This window comes from Chionomys nivalis, chromosome 8 (genome assembly GCF_950005125.1).
Source record: "Chionomys nivalis chromosome 8, mChiNiv1.1, whole genome shotgun sequence".
Taxonomy (NCBI): Eukaryota; Metazoa; Chordata; class Mammalia; order Rodentia; family Cricetidae; genus Chionomys; species Chionomys nivalis.
The window spans coordinates 13,975,720-13,990,081 of record NC_080093.1 but is presented as its reverse complement, the minus strand read 5'-3'; the positions used below and the strand labels follow the sequence as shown (position 1 = coordinate 13,990,081).

The window sequence follows — 14,362 nt, the reverse complement described above, 5'->3', positions numbered from 1 at the left end:
ACAGTCCTCCAGATTGGTCCCTTACTAGATGCTGGACACTGTGCTAAACTCTTTGCCTGAGAGGATTTTTCACTCTCCAGAGCCCTACACACACAGGTGCTGTTTCCATTACCCTCTGCTAGATGGGTCACAGAGGCTGAGTCACAACTACAGTCAGCCTGTGGGGGCTGCTGCTGCCGGACTCCTCCTCAGTGGGTTATCCAGTCTAAGCTTTTTGTATTATTAGTATCACACTATTGTCATTTTGAGACAGAGTCTCACCATGCAGCCCTAGCTGGCCTAGAACTCTGTGTAGACTAGGCTGACTTTGAGCTCACAGACTCAAACTGCCCTCCAGAGTACTTGAACTAAAAGATTAAGTCTTCCCCCCCCCCTTTTTTTGTTTGTTTTTTGTTTTTTGTTTTCTTGAAGACAGGGCTTCTCATTGTAGCCTTAGCTGTCCTAAAACTCACTTTGTAAGGTCAGAGTGGAAGCAGGTGTGAGTGGGTGCAACAGAAGGAATCATGGCTGCCAAAGTGTTTGAGTCCATCGGAAAGTTCGGCCTGGCTTTAGCAGTGGCAGGAGGCGTGGTGAACTCCGCCTTGTATAATGTGGATGCTGGGCACAGAGCTGTCATCTTTGACCGATTCCGTGGAGTACAGGACGTCGTGGTAGGGGAAGGGACTCACTTTCTCATCCCGTGGGTACAGAAACCAATTATCTTTGACTGCCGCTCGCGACCACGGAACGTACCAGTCATCACTGGTAGCAAAGATTTGCAGAACGTCAATATCACACTACGTATCCTCTTCCGGCCGGTGGCCAGCCAGCTCCCTCGTATTTACACCAGCATCGGCGAGGACTATGATGAGCGGGTGCTGCCTTCCATCACTACAGAGATCCTCAAGTCGGTGGTGGCTCGTTTTGATGCTGGAGAATTGATCACCCAGCGAGAGCTGGTCTCCCGGCAGGTGAGCGATGACCTCACAGAGAGAGCAGCAACATTTGGGCTCATCCTGGATGACGTGTCCTTGACACATCTGACCTTCGGGAAGGAGTTCACAGAAGCAGTGGAAGCCAAACAGGTGGCTCAGCAGGAAGCGGAGAGGGCCAGATTTGTGGTGGAAAAGGCTGAGCAGCAGAAGAAAGCAGCCATCATCTCTGCTGAGGGCGATTCTAAGGCCGCCGAGCTGATCGCCAACTCCCTGGCCACGGCAGGCGATGGCCTGATTGAGCTGCGGAAGCTGGAAGCAGCTGAGGACATTGCTTACCAGCTCTCTCGCTCTCGGAACATCACCTACCTGCCAGCAGGGCAGTCGGTGCTCCTCCAGCTTCCCCAGTGAGGCCCCCCTGCTTTCACCTTCTCAGGCCATTCAGGCCGTAGCCTCGATCATTCTGAATACACTTTCCTTCTGCCCCACCCCAGAAATCACTGTGAAATTCCGTGATTGGCTTAACGTGAAGGAAATAAAAGCAGAATCACTTCAAAAAAAAAAAAAAAAAAAAACCTCACTTTGTAGACCAGGCTGGCCTCAAACTCCCAGAGATTCACCTGCCTCTGCTTCCTGAGTGCTGGGATTAAAGGCCTGTGCCACCAACACCAGGGTAAGGATTAATTTAAAAAAAAATACTTTTAAAAAATTACATTTGTTTTATTGTGTGTGCATGGAGTGGGAGTACATCTCATTGTGTGTGTGTGTGTGTGTGCGCGTGCGCGCGCGTGCAGTAGGATCAAAGCCTAGTGCTATTGTCCTTGGCTTCTCATCAGCCTTCATTGTCCGCCATGTTCAGAGAGTCCGGTTTCATCCCATGTTTATTCAGTCCCAGTCCAGCTGGCCTTGGTGAGCTCCCAATAGATCAGTTCCACTGTCACAGTGGGTGGGTGCACCCCTGGCGGTGTGTGTGTGTGTGTGTGTGTGTGTGTGTGTGTGAAAGTCAAAGTGGTTTCTCTTTCCACCATGTGGGGCCTGGGGAAGGAACTCAGGTGTCTTTGCCCACCTTGCCATCTCATCAACCTCCTAAGTTGTTTGTTGTTTGTTGTTATTGCTTTGTTTTGTTTTTGAGACAGCATCCCAGTGTAACTCTGCGTGGCCTGGACCAAACCTCAAACTCAGAGAGATCCATCTGCCTCTGCCTCCCAGGTGCTGGGATTAAAGGTGTGCGCCACCCTGCCTGGCTCCTTCTAATTTCTTCTTCCTTTTTTTTTAAAAAAATATTTATTTATTTATTTATTATGTATACAATATTCTGTCTGTGTGTATGCCTGCAGGCCAGAAGAGGGCACCAGACCCCATTACAGATGGTTGTGAGCCACCATGTGGTTGCTGGGAATTGAACTCAGGACCTTTGGAAGAGCAGGCAATGCCCTTAACCTCTGAGCCATCTCTCCAGGCCCCCCCCTTTTTAAATAATCTTTATTTATTTTTTATGTGCATTGGTGTTTTGCCTGCCTGTGTGTCTGTGTGAGGGTGTCAGGTCCCCTAGAACTGGAGTTACAGACAGGTGTGAGCTGCCATGTGTTGCTGGGAGCTGAATCTGGGACCTCTGGAAGAGCAGTTAGTGCTAACTGCTGAGCCCTCTCTCCAGCTCCTCCTCCTAGGTTCTTATGTAAGAATTCCACAGTGGCTTTATGTTTTGAATGTGACTCCAAATGAAAAAAGAAAAGGCCCCGTTCTTGCTCTGCTTGGTTGGGAAGGGAGTAAGCTTTCGGGGTATGACTCTCTCCCCATCTCCACCCGCTGAGTCCTCCAACCCTGTGTATTCATTTAGTTAGCTGTTGAGCTATGCCTTGGGCCAGTGTCAGGGATGAAGGACTTTAGGCTCTCCCCTCCTGGAGACACAGAACAGCATGGAGATTGGGAAATGGTAGGCTGGGGGAAGAGTCATGGAAACAGGACACATGGAATGACTGTCTCAGGAGGGGCGGAAGAAGGTCAGAAAAATTCCAAGAAGAAAAGCATCTCAACAGAGCAGGATTTTGCCCCTGTGTGAAGGGAAGAGGGGAGAGTCCAGGCAAAGGGCTCATCCCATCCCAAACCCCAGGCTATAAGAAAGAATGGGAGGAGTCCCTAGGACTGCAGGTGCTGCAATGCAGCAATGCCCCGACCTCCCTCTCATCCCTCCTGGTCTTCCTTGCTCGCAGGACAATGCCCGCGGTGATCTTCTGGCAGTGGGTGAACCAGTCCTTCAATGCCTTAGTCAACTACACCAACAGAAATGCGGCTTCCCCTACGTCAGTCAGGTAGGAGACCTGAAATGAAGGCTGTCCTCTTCCTCTGCTGGAGTAGCCCTCTGCTCTTAGACTCCTTGCTTCCTGCCTGGAGCCCACTCTGGCAGGTGGCTGGGGTACCATTAACCGTGTTTGAAATATTCAGACCAACTGAGAATATCTTCTTCCCAGACTATTTTAAAATGGTCATTCATTTGACTAATATGTTATTCTTTTGTTTTGTTTTGTTTTGAGACAGGGCTTCTCTGTGTAGCTCTGGCTGTCCTAGAACTAGCTCTGTAGACCAGGCTGGCCTTGAACTTACAGAGATCTGCCTGCCTCTGCCTCCTGAGTGCTGGAATTAAAGAAGTGCACCACCACTGCCCAGCTTTCATTTCTCTTTTAAAGATTTACTTTTTAGATTTATTTATTTTATCTTATTGTATGAGTATTTTGCCTGCATGTATGTATACACATCACATGCACACCGGTGCCTGCAGATGTCAGAGAGGGCATAGGATCCCCTGGAACTGGAGTTATGGATGGTTGTGAGCTACCATGTGCATGCTCAGAATCAAACCTGGGCCCCACTGCAAGAGCAGCAAGTGCCCTGGGCTTTACGGATGGCTCAGTAGTTAAGAGCATGGCCTGCTCTTCAGAGCCCGTCCAGAGCGTCAACCACAACACCACGAGAGCAGGTGCTCTTCAGAGCCCCCAGGTCCAATTTTTAGCACCTGTATCAGGTGCTCCAGCTCCAGGGACATCTGACCTCTGGCCTCTATGGGCTTGCACACACGTACGCACACATAATTTTAAGATAAAAAACAAAAATCAAGCTGAGTGTAGTAGCTCACATCTTTAATCTCAGCACTCAGGAGGCAGGGACAGGGGGAATCTCTTAGTTTCTGGGTAGCCTGAACTACAGAATGAGGCCCTGTCTCAAAAACTAAAGAAAAAAAGTGCTCCAAACCACTGAGACCTCTCTCCTATCCCAAGATTTATCTTTATTTGTGTGTATGTGTGTGTGTTGTGTTTCTGTTCTTCACATGTGTGAAGATGTCTGCAGAAGCCAGAGGAGGGAGTTAAATCCCTGGAGCTGGAGTTAAATCCCATGTGGGAGCTGAGGATTGAACTTCACTCCTCTGGAAGAGCAGCAAGTCCTCTTAGCCACTGAGGTCCAGAATTTTCCTGAGTGTGTTTTATGTACCGGGCAAGATTCTAGAAGCTTGAGGTGCCTGGTGAGTAAGACAGAGTCCTGTTTGAGATCTCTGTGAGCTCAAGGCCAGCTCATTTTGTGTAGCAGTTACAGGGCCACATACAGAGATCGTGTCTTAGGACCTACCAAACCAGACATGCAGAAAAGTCTCCTAGCAAAACAAACCCAGTGAACTCAGATTGCGATTCTGTAGTTAGGGAGATGAAAAGCACAGCAAGACAGCTCTCTTTAGAGAGACCCCCTGGGAAATCCCTTCTGAGGAGATGGCGTCCACTTGGGCTCTAAAAGATAAGAGTTGACTAAGTTAGTTGTTAGTTAGTTAGTCTTCGTCTATTGCTTTTGATGAAACTCCATCATGAAAATAAACTTGGGGAGGAAAGAGTTTATTTCCCTCACAGTTTGACATAACAACTTATCATTAGCAGCAGTGAAGGCAGGAGCCTGAGGGCAGGAGCTGATATAGAGGCCATGGAGGGTGCTGCTCCCTGGCTTCCTCCCTCTGACTATCTCACTTTTCTTGCAGAACCCAGAATGGCTGCACCCACAATGTGTTAGGCCCTCCCCAATCAGTCACTGATTAAGAAAGTGCCCTAAAATGAGCAGTGGTGATGTGCACCTTTAATCCCACTCAGAAGCCAGAGGCAAGCAAATCTCTGAGATCAAGACCAGCCTGGTCTCCATGGTGAGTTCCAGGACAGCCAGGGCTACACAAAGAAACCTTGTCTCAGAAAGAAAAAAAAAGTGTTCTACTGGACTTGCCTGCAGCCTGGTCTTTTGGAGACATCTTCCTTCCTTCCTTCTTTCCTTCCTTCCTTCCTTCCTTCCTTCCTTCCTTCCTTCCTTCCTTCCTTCCTTCCTTCCTCCCTCCCTCCCTCCCTCCCTCCCTCCCTCCCTCCCTCCCTCCCTCCCTCCCTCCCTTCTTTCTTTCTTCCTTTCTTCCTTTCTTAAGTTTTTTGAGACAGGATTATTTTGTGTAGACCTGGCTGTCCTGGAACTTGCTGGCCTTGAACTCAGAGATCCTCCTGCTTCTGTCTCCCAAGTGCTGGGATTAAAGGCGTACACCACTACCGCCCAGCTGGAGGCATTTTCTTAATTGAGGTTCTTTTCTCTCAGATGACTTCAGCTTGTATCAAGTTGCCACAAAACTAGCCAATATATGGGTGCAGGCATGTAGGAGCCCAGGAGTGTTCTGTAGACAAGAGCAGCAGTGTGCATCGGTCCTGAGGCAGGAAGAAGTGTGAGGTGTTTAAGGTACTGAAGGAAGACCAAGGGTGCCCGGCACTGAGTGATGGAAACGGAGTCTGAGATGGCTCTGGGGACAGACCACAGGCCCCGAAGCTCCACTGCCAGAGGTTCTCACTGAAGCCCTGGCCTCGCCTCAGCCACCGTGGACACCACTCCCAGCACCTATGCATTCATCCATCTGACATTTCTCTTCCACTAGGCAGATGGCTCTCTCCTACTTCACAGCCACTACTACTGCGGTGGCCACTGCAGTGGGCATGAATATGTGGACAAAGGTATGTATGGCTGGGGCTTGTGAGCACAGTCGCCACCAGAGGGCAGCAAAGGCCTAGCGAAAACAGCTTTCTTGGCTCCACACAGGAGTTTGAGGATCCCAGAGTGGATGTCTGGACTAGTCAGCAGAGTGTTTACTTGCCTCTTCCTGTGTAATCCAAAGCCTTTTCTACCCTCACCTTTGCATGAGCTTTAGTAAGTTCCATTATCCCCTGCCTCCAACAGAGAGCTCCACCCTTGGTGGCCCGATGGGTGCCCTTTGCCGCTGTGGCTGCAGCTAACTGTGTCAATATCCCAATGATGCGACAGCAGTGAGTACAGGGAGCCTTGTTCTTCTCCGCCACGGGGTTAGCAGGGAAGGGGAGGAAGCAAGGCAGTGAGCCACTAGCTTCCTGGGACTGAGGTAGGACAGAGAAGACCCAGCCTCTGAAGGTTCTCAAGGGTGGTCATTCCTCTGTAATGGCCCAAAGAATGATGGGTGATTTAAATGTAGTGTGTCGCATGTGACGTGAGGTGGATTGGGCGTGGACATGTGGACCATATGGTTTTTATTGGTAGTGCTGGGGACTGAACCCAATGCCTCATCCATGCTAGGCAAGCGCTCTGTCCCTAAAGCTACCTCCCTAACTTGGACCCCGTCAAAGCTGTGAACTCTGCCTACTTCCCAAGCCCTCAGACTGGCTTAGTGGAGGGGAAGTGGCAATAGAACAATACCCAGGTGCTCAGAGAAGTCAGGGGAGGAGGTAGGCGTGTCCAGGAGCCCAGCTATGCTCTCCTCAAAAGGGAATGCAGAAATCGATTCTATCTTTTAGTTTCCTTTGTCTTCTTTCAGAGGGCTGCAGTTTGTTTGTTTGTTTGTTTGCAAGAGGGATTCACTTTGTATCCTTGGCTGCCTTGGGAGCGTACTATTTAGCTCAAGCTGGCCTTGAATTACAGAGATTCATCTGCCTCTGCCTCCACAGTTCTGGGATTAAAGGCCTTTGCTACATGCCTGGTTAAAGATTTCTTTTTTAAATATTTATTTGTTTATTATGTATACAGCATTCCTTCCATGTATGTCTGCAGGCCAGAAGAGGGCACCAGACCCCATTACAGATGGTTGTGAGCCACCATATGGTTGCTGGGAATTGAACTCAGGACCTTTGGAAGAGCAGGCAATGCTCTTAACCTCTGAGCCATCTCTCCAGCCCCTAGTTAAAGATTTTAATTATGTGTATGTATGTGTGGTGAGTGCAGTCCACACAGACTGGACTCAATGTATTAAACTCCCCTGGGTCATAGGCAGTTATGAGCTGCCTGGTGTGGGTGCTGGGAACGAACTTGGGTCCTCTGTGAACACAATAGGTCCTCTTATCCTCTGGGCCGTCTCCCCGGTGCTATTCCTGTTTTTTGAGGCAGGGTCTCGCTGTGCACTCCTGGTCTGCCTGGAATGCACTGTAGGCCAGGCTGACCTTGAACTTGCCTTGATCGCCTGCCTCTGCCTCTGCTGGGGTTGCAGTCCTGTGCTACAGGGATGGCTTCTTCTTCTTTCTTTCCTCTTTGCTGTGCTGGGTATTGAGCCAGAGGCTCGAGCACACTAACCACGGTGGCTGAGGAGCTGCTTCCCCGGCCCAGTTTCTGTTCCTTTGCTTTTTCTTTTTGTATTTTTCTACAACATAAGTGACATGAGGACTGTTTCTCTTTGATGCCATTGCCATCACATCTGTATCTATGGCCACGATTTGTTGGCAGATGGAGGTTTACCACAGCAGCCTCGGAGAAAGAGCTTCTAGAATCTTGCACGCGCATCCTTCTACTCTGCTTGCCTTTCTCCGCCTTGCTCTCTCAGCAGATGCGTGAGTGTGGCTACCCATCCTGGTCTCCAACCAGGGAGTCGAGCTTGTCTGAGAACAGAATAGGTACTATTTGGGCAGTGGATACTAAGTCAGGTATTGGACTCAGAACCTGGTCAGGAGCTCCTACGATTCTCATTAGGATCCATGAAATGGGGCCAGGATTGTCCTCATTCTCCACATGAGGAACACAGAGGCTTTGAAGGGTAAAAGATCGTCCTCAAGGTCACATATGTGACCTGTAGCTTTAGGAGTCCGCCGAGGCAGTGGACCTGGGGCTGACTTTCTTGGCTGCTCCTGAGGGTCGCTTGTCAGGTACCACTCACGGGACTGAAGAGGGGAGGGGTTTCCTAGAGCATTGGTCCCTTGGCACTGGTGACCTGATGTGTCAGATGCCAGGCAGATTCCCAGCGCCTATTTCCTAAAGCCTAGAAACTTCTGTTTGTCTAGGGAACTCATCCAGGGCATCTGTGTGAAGGACAGGGACCAAAATGAGCTTGGCCATTCTCAGGTGAGCAGAGGAGAGACTTCTCCCTCAAACCCTGTCCCCTCCTAGGTGATCGCACATGTGACCTGGGTGCCATTATGGGTTTGAGAAGACTTTTCCCATCCTCATTTTCTCTTAAATCCCCCCTCATTTCTTTGTTCAGAATAGGCTTCCAGCATCATTTAGGTGGGAGGGTTGGGTAAGGACACGACTCCTGGGGGAGCCATCCCATCTTTACCTGCTCAGACTTGGTCAGGAACCTGACTTCCCTAGTAGCCCACACCCACCGACTGAGTGCTTCCTGACATCTCTTCTCTGTCCTCAGAGAGCTGCAGCTGTGGGCATCACCCAAGTGGTTATTTCTCGGATTACTATGGCTGCCCCTGGCATGAGTAAGATGGGAAACACCTCCTATCTTGGGGGCACCCTTGAATATCTGGCAGAGGCCTTGGTTACCTCAGCTTTCAAGTGGAAGGTGGGATGCCTTCTCAAGCTGTTTTCTTTGAAAGCTGAAAGCCCAGGGAAACACAGGTGTTCTTAGATTTGGGGGAGCAGGTTAACTTCATTTACCTGATATTCACTAAGCAACAGTGTGGGGGTGGGCTGGGAGACAGTGGTAGATGCAGTCTACCATTTTTCTATTTGAGAAGGATGCTTCGGGTCCAGGACCGAAGTGTGTCTGCCTTCTGTTACTGTGAACACATTTTCGGGCAGTATCTTTCTCTGGGACTTGGGGGAGAGTCTGGGTAGCAGTGCCTACACAGGCTCTGTTTTCTCCCAGTGGCACTGAGGTCTGTGGTCTGACACAGCAGTGGGGCTTGGGGAGAGCCTACCACTCCTCCTCTCAGCTGCTCTGTCTCTTCCAGTCTTACTACCTGTGGTCATGGAGCGGCTGGAGCCCCTGCGGCTGATGAAGGTAGGTGGGCTCTCCCTGCCTAGAGCCCCAGCAACTGGCCCTCCCCTCCTTCCCACCACCCACCACCCATCTTACTCTAGTAGAACTGGTCCCCGTCTCTGCCAACCCCCATTTCAGATATGAGACGGGCCTCCTGACCCTGTCTGCAGAGAGCCGGGAGAAGCCCTTCTCCCCATAAGGGCAGCAAGTCCTTGACTTCCTGCTGGCTGCCGGGGGTGTAGGTGCCGGGTCTGCTGCAGGTGTCTGAGTCCCATGGGGGGGTCTCTCTCTCTGTTTTTCTCTTGTTTTGTACAGAAAGTCAGAGTGCTGCACGCCCCGCTGCAGGTCTTGCTGTGTGGCTGCTTGTGAGTATGTGGTGTGGGTGGTCTGGGGTCTTTGCTGGCTGGAGCCCCTGGGACCTGTCTTCTGACCTGCCTTCAGAAGTGGCTCATGTCATGTCTAACAACCAGACGGCCAAGCTCGACTTCTTGCCAGGCTTCCCTCTCCCTCAGGTCTAGAGCAGTTTTCCAGAAGACGCAGGAATGAGGAGGCGGAGGTTGGTTGGGCTGTCGCACATCCCAGCCTCACGTACAAGAGAAATGGCACTTCATGCCAGTGTCCTTAGGGACTTGGCCATTGACTGATACCATTAATTGTGCCCTCCTGGTGACACAGGTGACTGTGACCTTGGAGTCCCCAGTTTACCATTCTTGGGTACAGCGCTGTTTTCTTCCCCGTTGGAATATGGGTGTGAAGTAGAGGTTGGCATGAGGGAGGGATACTGACTTTTATCACCAAGTCCAGTGAGTTTTCTGGACTATAGCTCAGTGGTAGAGTGCTTGCCTAGTGTGTACAAGACCCTGACCAGGGCAAAGGCACACAGGTATGTCACCCCAGTAGAGGTAGGAGCAGGAGGATCCATTCAAGATCAGCCTTAGCCAGCTCCTGCCCCTGGGCTCTGTGACCCTGTGTTAAAACAAAACAGGGCCTAGAGAAAGGCTAGAGTTCCCTCAGACAGGTCAGCTGTGTGGGCTCAGGGTGTGGCCAGGCCTCAGGGTCACGTCCCTAACCAACACTCTTCTCCTTTCTTACAGCCTCCTCTTCATGGTGCCAGTGGCATGTGGGCTCTTCCCTCAGGAATGGTATCAGCCATCTATTGCCTGCTTTGTTTTATCAAATGCTCTGCTCTGCTCCTCACTGACCTGCTGAGAGAGAGGGACCATGGGGGGACAACAGATGTTTCTAAGGACAGGTGCCCGTCCACCTCAACTCTGGCCTTTTTACGCTGGGTGAATGGCGCACCAGTCAGGTCTCTGAGGGGTTGGGGGAGAAGCCAGGAGTAAGAGTTGCTCCCACCCAGCACCTTGGAGAGATGGTGGGGAGCGGGCACCAGGAGACTTATCCTGTTTGGTGAGTGGAGGAAGGTCACTTCAGGCTGGCTCTGGTCTCTGAGGTTGAACAAGGTGGTTCTTCTGCTCCTGGCTCGTGTTCCCTCGGCACACAGCCTTGTATTTCTCAGGTTCCTCTGTGTTTTCCGGAAGGGAGGGTGGGAGTAGAGATGACGGAAAGGGACTCCAGCCTGGGGTCAGCTGGAGGCTGGTTCCAGGAAACAGGTGTAGCTGCCGCATGACCTGAGATAGTAGCCGTCCTGCCCTCTGTATGGGTTCTCTGGCCACCTGCCAGTCACCTCCGGAGTCCTGAGCACTGTGATTACAAGCTTGTGGGAAAGACAGACTGAGAGCTTTAGTCCAGGTTGATTTAGAGGTGAAATGTAATATTTATTCTGACTCACAAAGGCCAGTAACAGTTTTGGCTGGAAAAATCAGGAATTAGATGAGCGCATAGTTTGGGCTCGTAATCTCCCACTGCAGGTAGGGCACGGGGCTAACGCAGGAGGATCAAGAGTTCAAGGCCAGCCTGAGATATATAGACCCTAGCAAGCAAAAGCAATTTAATTTTTTCTTTATAACAACCCCTGTCTCAAAACCTTAAGAAAAGATCTGGGGAGATGGCTCAGTCGGTAAAGTGCTTGCCATGCAAGCCCTCGGAGCCGAGTCAAATTCCCCAGACCCATGTTAAAAAAGCTGGGTGAAAACAAACAAACAAAACCCCCAAAACCTGGGTGTAATGGTTTGTGCCTGTAACCCCAGTGTTAGGGAGGCATAGACAGGCAGACCCCTGAAGTTCGTTGACAGCCAGCCTAGCCGAAAATTGGTGAGTTCCAGGTTCAGTAAGAGATCCTGTCTTCAAACAATAAAACTGAGGACAGTTCATCTCTGGCCTCTGTACACATGTGCGCACACATACACACTCATATACATACTTGCATACACACAAAAGGGTGGCACAGTCTGGCATACCAGAAGGGCTCTTCACTAGGGTCGCTCTGTTGCTGTGACAGACACCATGACTAAGAACGGCTCTGGGGAAGGAGGATTTGTCTCCTTATTTCTCATTCACGTGTGTTTCAGTATCCGCTGGTGTTAGCAGGGCCCAGAATGATGTGCACCCTAAGTAGTCCTGGCCTCGTCCTGTAGAACAGTGTGAAATCTCTTTCAGGGAGACAGGTTCCCGAGGGGAGCCTTGTACATCTGTGTCAAGGTCGGCAGGGAACCAGGGCAAGAACTCAAACAGGAGCTTGAAGCGGAAACCACGGGGCACGGTGGTTGCTGGCCTGTTCACACAGGCTCATGCTTAGCTTTTTCATAGAGCCCAGGGAATGGCGCCACCCACAGTGGCCCAGGTGCTCCCATATCAGTCAGCAATGAAGACAGTTCCTCACAGACATGCCCACAGATCAGTTTGATAAAGACAGTCACTCAGCTGAGACCCTCTTTTCAGTGACTGTAGGCTGTGCCAAGTTAATAGTTAATGCTCTCTTGGATGGGCTTCCTAGAGGTGACATGTAGGGCAGGCTTTTTTCTCAAGGTGAACTGCTGATTGTCTTGGATAATAGCATCCTCATAACCTCGTTTTGGTTTTCTTTTCAGCGAATTACCAGTTTCCTATCTAGAACCAGAGCTGCAGGACACCATCAAGGCCAAGCATGGAGAGCGAGTCCTCTTTGCCTACTTTAATAAGGGTCTCTAAGTGCTCTGTGCCTGCAGGGACCAATCCATACCCTGTATGGACCAGCTTTGCTGGCAGCTGTGCACACCTGTGTCCACATTCCTCCTTGAAAGCCAGGCTGGACTGGGAGATAGAGTAGGTGGGTGGGGAGATGACTCCTGTTTCCATATAAACACCCATTTTTTGGGGGGACTCCCAAGGATAAAAATTCAAAAGGGGAATCAAGGTGGTTGGGGATGTAGCTCAGTTGGTAGTGTTTGCCTAGATTCCACAAAGCCCACGATTTAATCCTTAGCGCCATGTGTTTCAGGTATGGTTGTACAGCTTGCAACCCTTGTACTTGGGAGGTGGAGGCAGGAGCATTAGAAGTTCAAATTCAACCTTAGGTACATGGAGAGTTTGAGGCTAGCCTGCGTTAGAGATAATGTCTCAAAAAAAAAAAATAGGGGAGGGAACAAGGACAAAAGTACTCCATCTGCTTTGTCCTTGGTCCCTGTCCTTTGGGACCAGAAGCTAAGGCCATCTCAGCAGAAGCTGCTGGTGTTTGGGAGACACAGTTTGGCGTACTTAGGAGACCTGTGGCTCTTGTCCAGTCAGGACTGCAGATGTATTGAGTCCCTCTCCTCCTTCCTCCCACTTCCTCCTTCTCAAGCAAGGGAAACGTTTACCTGTGTGATTCTTGAAAAGGCTTCTTATCATTTTATTTTTATTTTTATGTGTATGGATGCTTTGCCTTCATGTGTGTCTCTGCTCCAGTGTCCACAGAGTCCGAAGAGGGTATCAGATCCTCTGGGACTGGAATTACCACTGTGAGCCATCACATGGGTGCTAGAAATCAAACCCAGATCCTCTGGAGGAGCACCTCTGCAGCTCCTACTCAGGAACAGAAGAGGGTCAGTCTGTCCCCTGGGATTCCTCTCTACCCTGCCCCATCGAGCCCTGACTGGGATATCTTCATGGGAGCGCTGCCAGACTTGAGTTTTTCAGGCGCTGAGAGCTAACTACAACAGGACAGAAAACTGGACAAATAGTTCCTGTCCTCGGCCCGATAGGTCAAAAACCAGGGACTGGTGTGTACTGCTAGGAAAGGGAGCTGTGCTTGGACACTGGAGCGCAATTCAGCCAGGACCAAAGAGCCTTCAGACTGTACAGCCAAACAGTACAGTGCACATAACACCCAAGTTATGTGGACATCAAGTTCTAGCCCTCTGATGATGACTTTATTCTGTCTAAAATCATGTCTAGATCTATTTCTGGGACCCTTATTCTGGGAGAAGTCTCTTCTCTCATTGCCTTGCCTGTTTTACAAGTCCCCTCACTGAGACGGCACCTGCCCTTCCACACATTTTAGAGGATGATTTCCTGGTGGCCGCCCTTCCTGAACCCTTTAGGTTAAATCAAAGAAAGACTGCTGAGTAGACAGGACAAGGGAGCTGAACTCGGACATCTCTGAGAGGAAACCAACCAGGACCAAAAGCCTAAAGAGAACACACAGCAAAGGGCCGCTTAGGTTCCTATCTTGTTCCTTGAGCCCCCTGGGGACTGTAGCTTCCTTGGGGGCAGTGTGTACATGGGGTGAGTTTTGTCTGGTGAGATTTGATGATTCTGTTTAAACGCTGTCATCATGAATTGAATAAATGATTTGAAAGAACGTGAAGCATTGTTCTGCAAACCAAGCTACTACCTCCTGATGGGAAGCAGGATCTATGGTCTGACTTTGGCTGGGCACATCAGAGGATCTCGCAGCTGTAAGGGACCCTGTCTGATGGCTGGAGACTATGGTCCATCTCCCTAATAAGGGAGAAGAATCCATCTGTCCACCTGTGTTGATGCCCCACTGGTCTCCCAGAATGGGATTTGTGCTGCCTTAGAGGATTGGTGAGCCATGATACAGCCAGTCACCTGTGCTCGCTCTCGCTATTTCTCTTTCTCTGGATTTGGGAACTGAAAATGGTTTTACATCTCTTAAAAGGTTATAAAAAGAAAAACTAGAATATGCGAAAGGGACTCAGTATATGTGTCATATAAAGTTTTAACGTAAGTCTCCATATCCTGCAGCTGTGGCTGTTAGGAACATGTAGTAGACTCGGCTGGGCAAACCTTTAATTCTAGCACTTGGATAGCAGAAGCAGGTGGCTCTTGGTGAGTCTGAGCCTAT

General features: G+C 50.2%; 2 protein-coding genes across 3 annotated transcripts in view; both read left to right on the top strand.

Moving 5' to 3' along the window:
• Sfxn2 (sideroflexin 2) overlaps nucleotides 1-13,855 on the top strand; it is a 28,426-nt gene extending 14,571 nt beyond the window's left edge. Inside the window, exons 4-12 of one of the 2 annotated variants that reach the window (XM_057777969.1) lie at nucleotides 3,122-3,220; nucleotides 5,848-5,923; nucleotides 6,147-6,232; nucleotides 8,204-8,264; nucleotides 8,566-8,632; nucleotides 9,107-9,156; nucleotides 9,451-9,500; nucleotides 10,230-10,277; nucleotides 12,126-13,855. In XM_057777969.1, the coding sequence (XP_057633952.1) occupies nucleotides 3,122-3,220; nucleotides 5,848-5,923; nucleotides 6,147-6,232; nucleotides 8,204-8,264; nucleotides 8,566-8,632; nucleotides 9,107-9,156; nucleotides 9,451-9,500; nucleotides 10,230-10,277; nucleotides 12,126-12,225 (637 nt within the window). In that variant the 3' untranslated portion in view covers nucleotides 12,226-13,855. Of the gene's footprint in view, nucleotides 1-3,121; nucleotides 3,221-5,847; nucleotides 5,924-6,146; nucleotides 6,233-8,203; nucleotides 8,265-8,565; nucleotides 8,633-9,106; nucleotides 9,157-9,450; nucleotides 9,501-10,229; nucleotides 11,888-12,125 lie in introns of those variants that run through there. The other variant, XM_057777970.1, reaches the window with a different exon arrangement.
• Nucleotides 441-1,460, top strand: LOC130879433 (prohibitin 1). The gene has a single exon (XM_057777971.1). It carries the CDS (start codon nucleotides 504-506, stop codon nucleotides 1,320-1,322), a length of 819 nt encoding a protein of 272 aa, XP_057633954.1. The 5' UTR covers nucleotides 441-503; the 3' UTR covers nucleotides 1,323-1,460.
• Nucleotides 13,856-14,362: the final 507 nt, after the last annotated feature.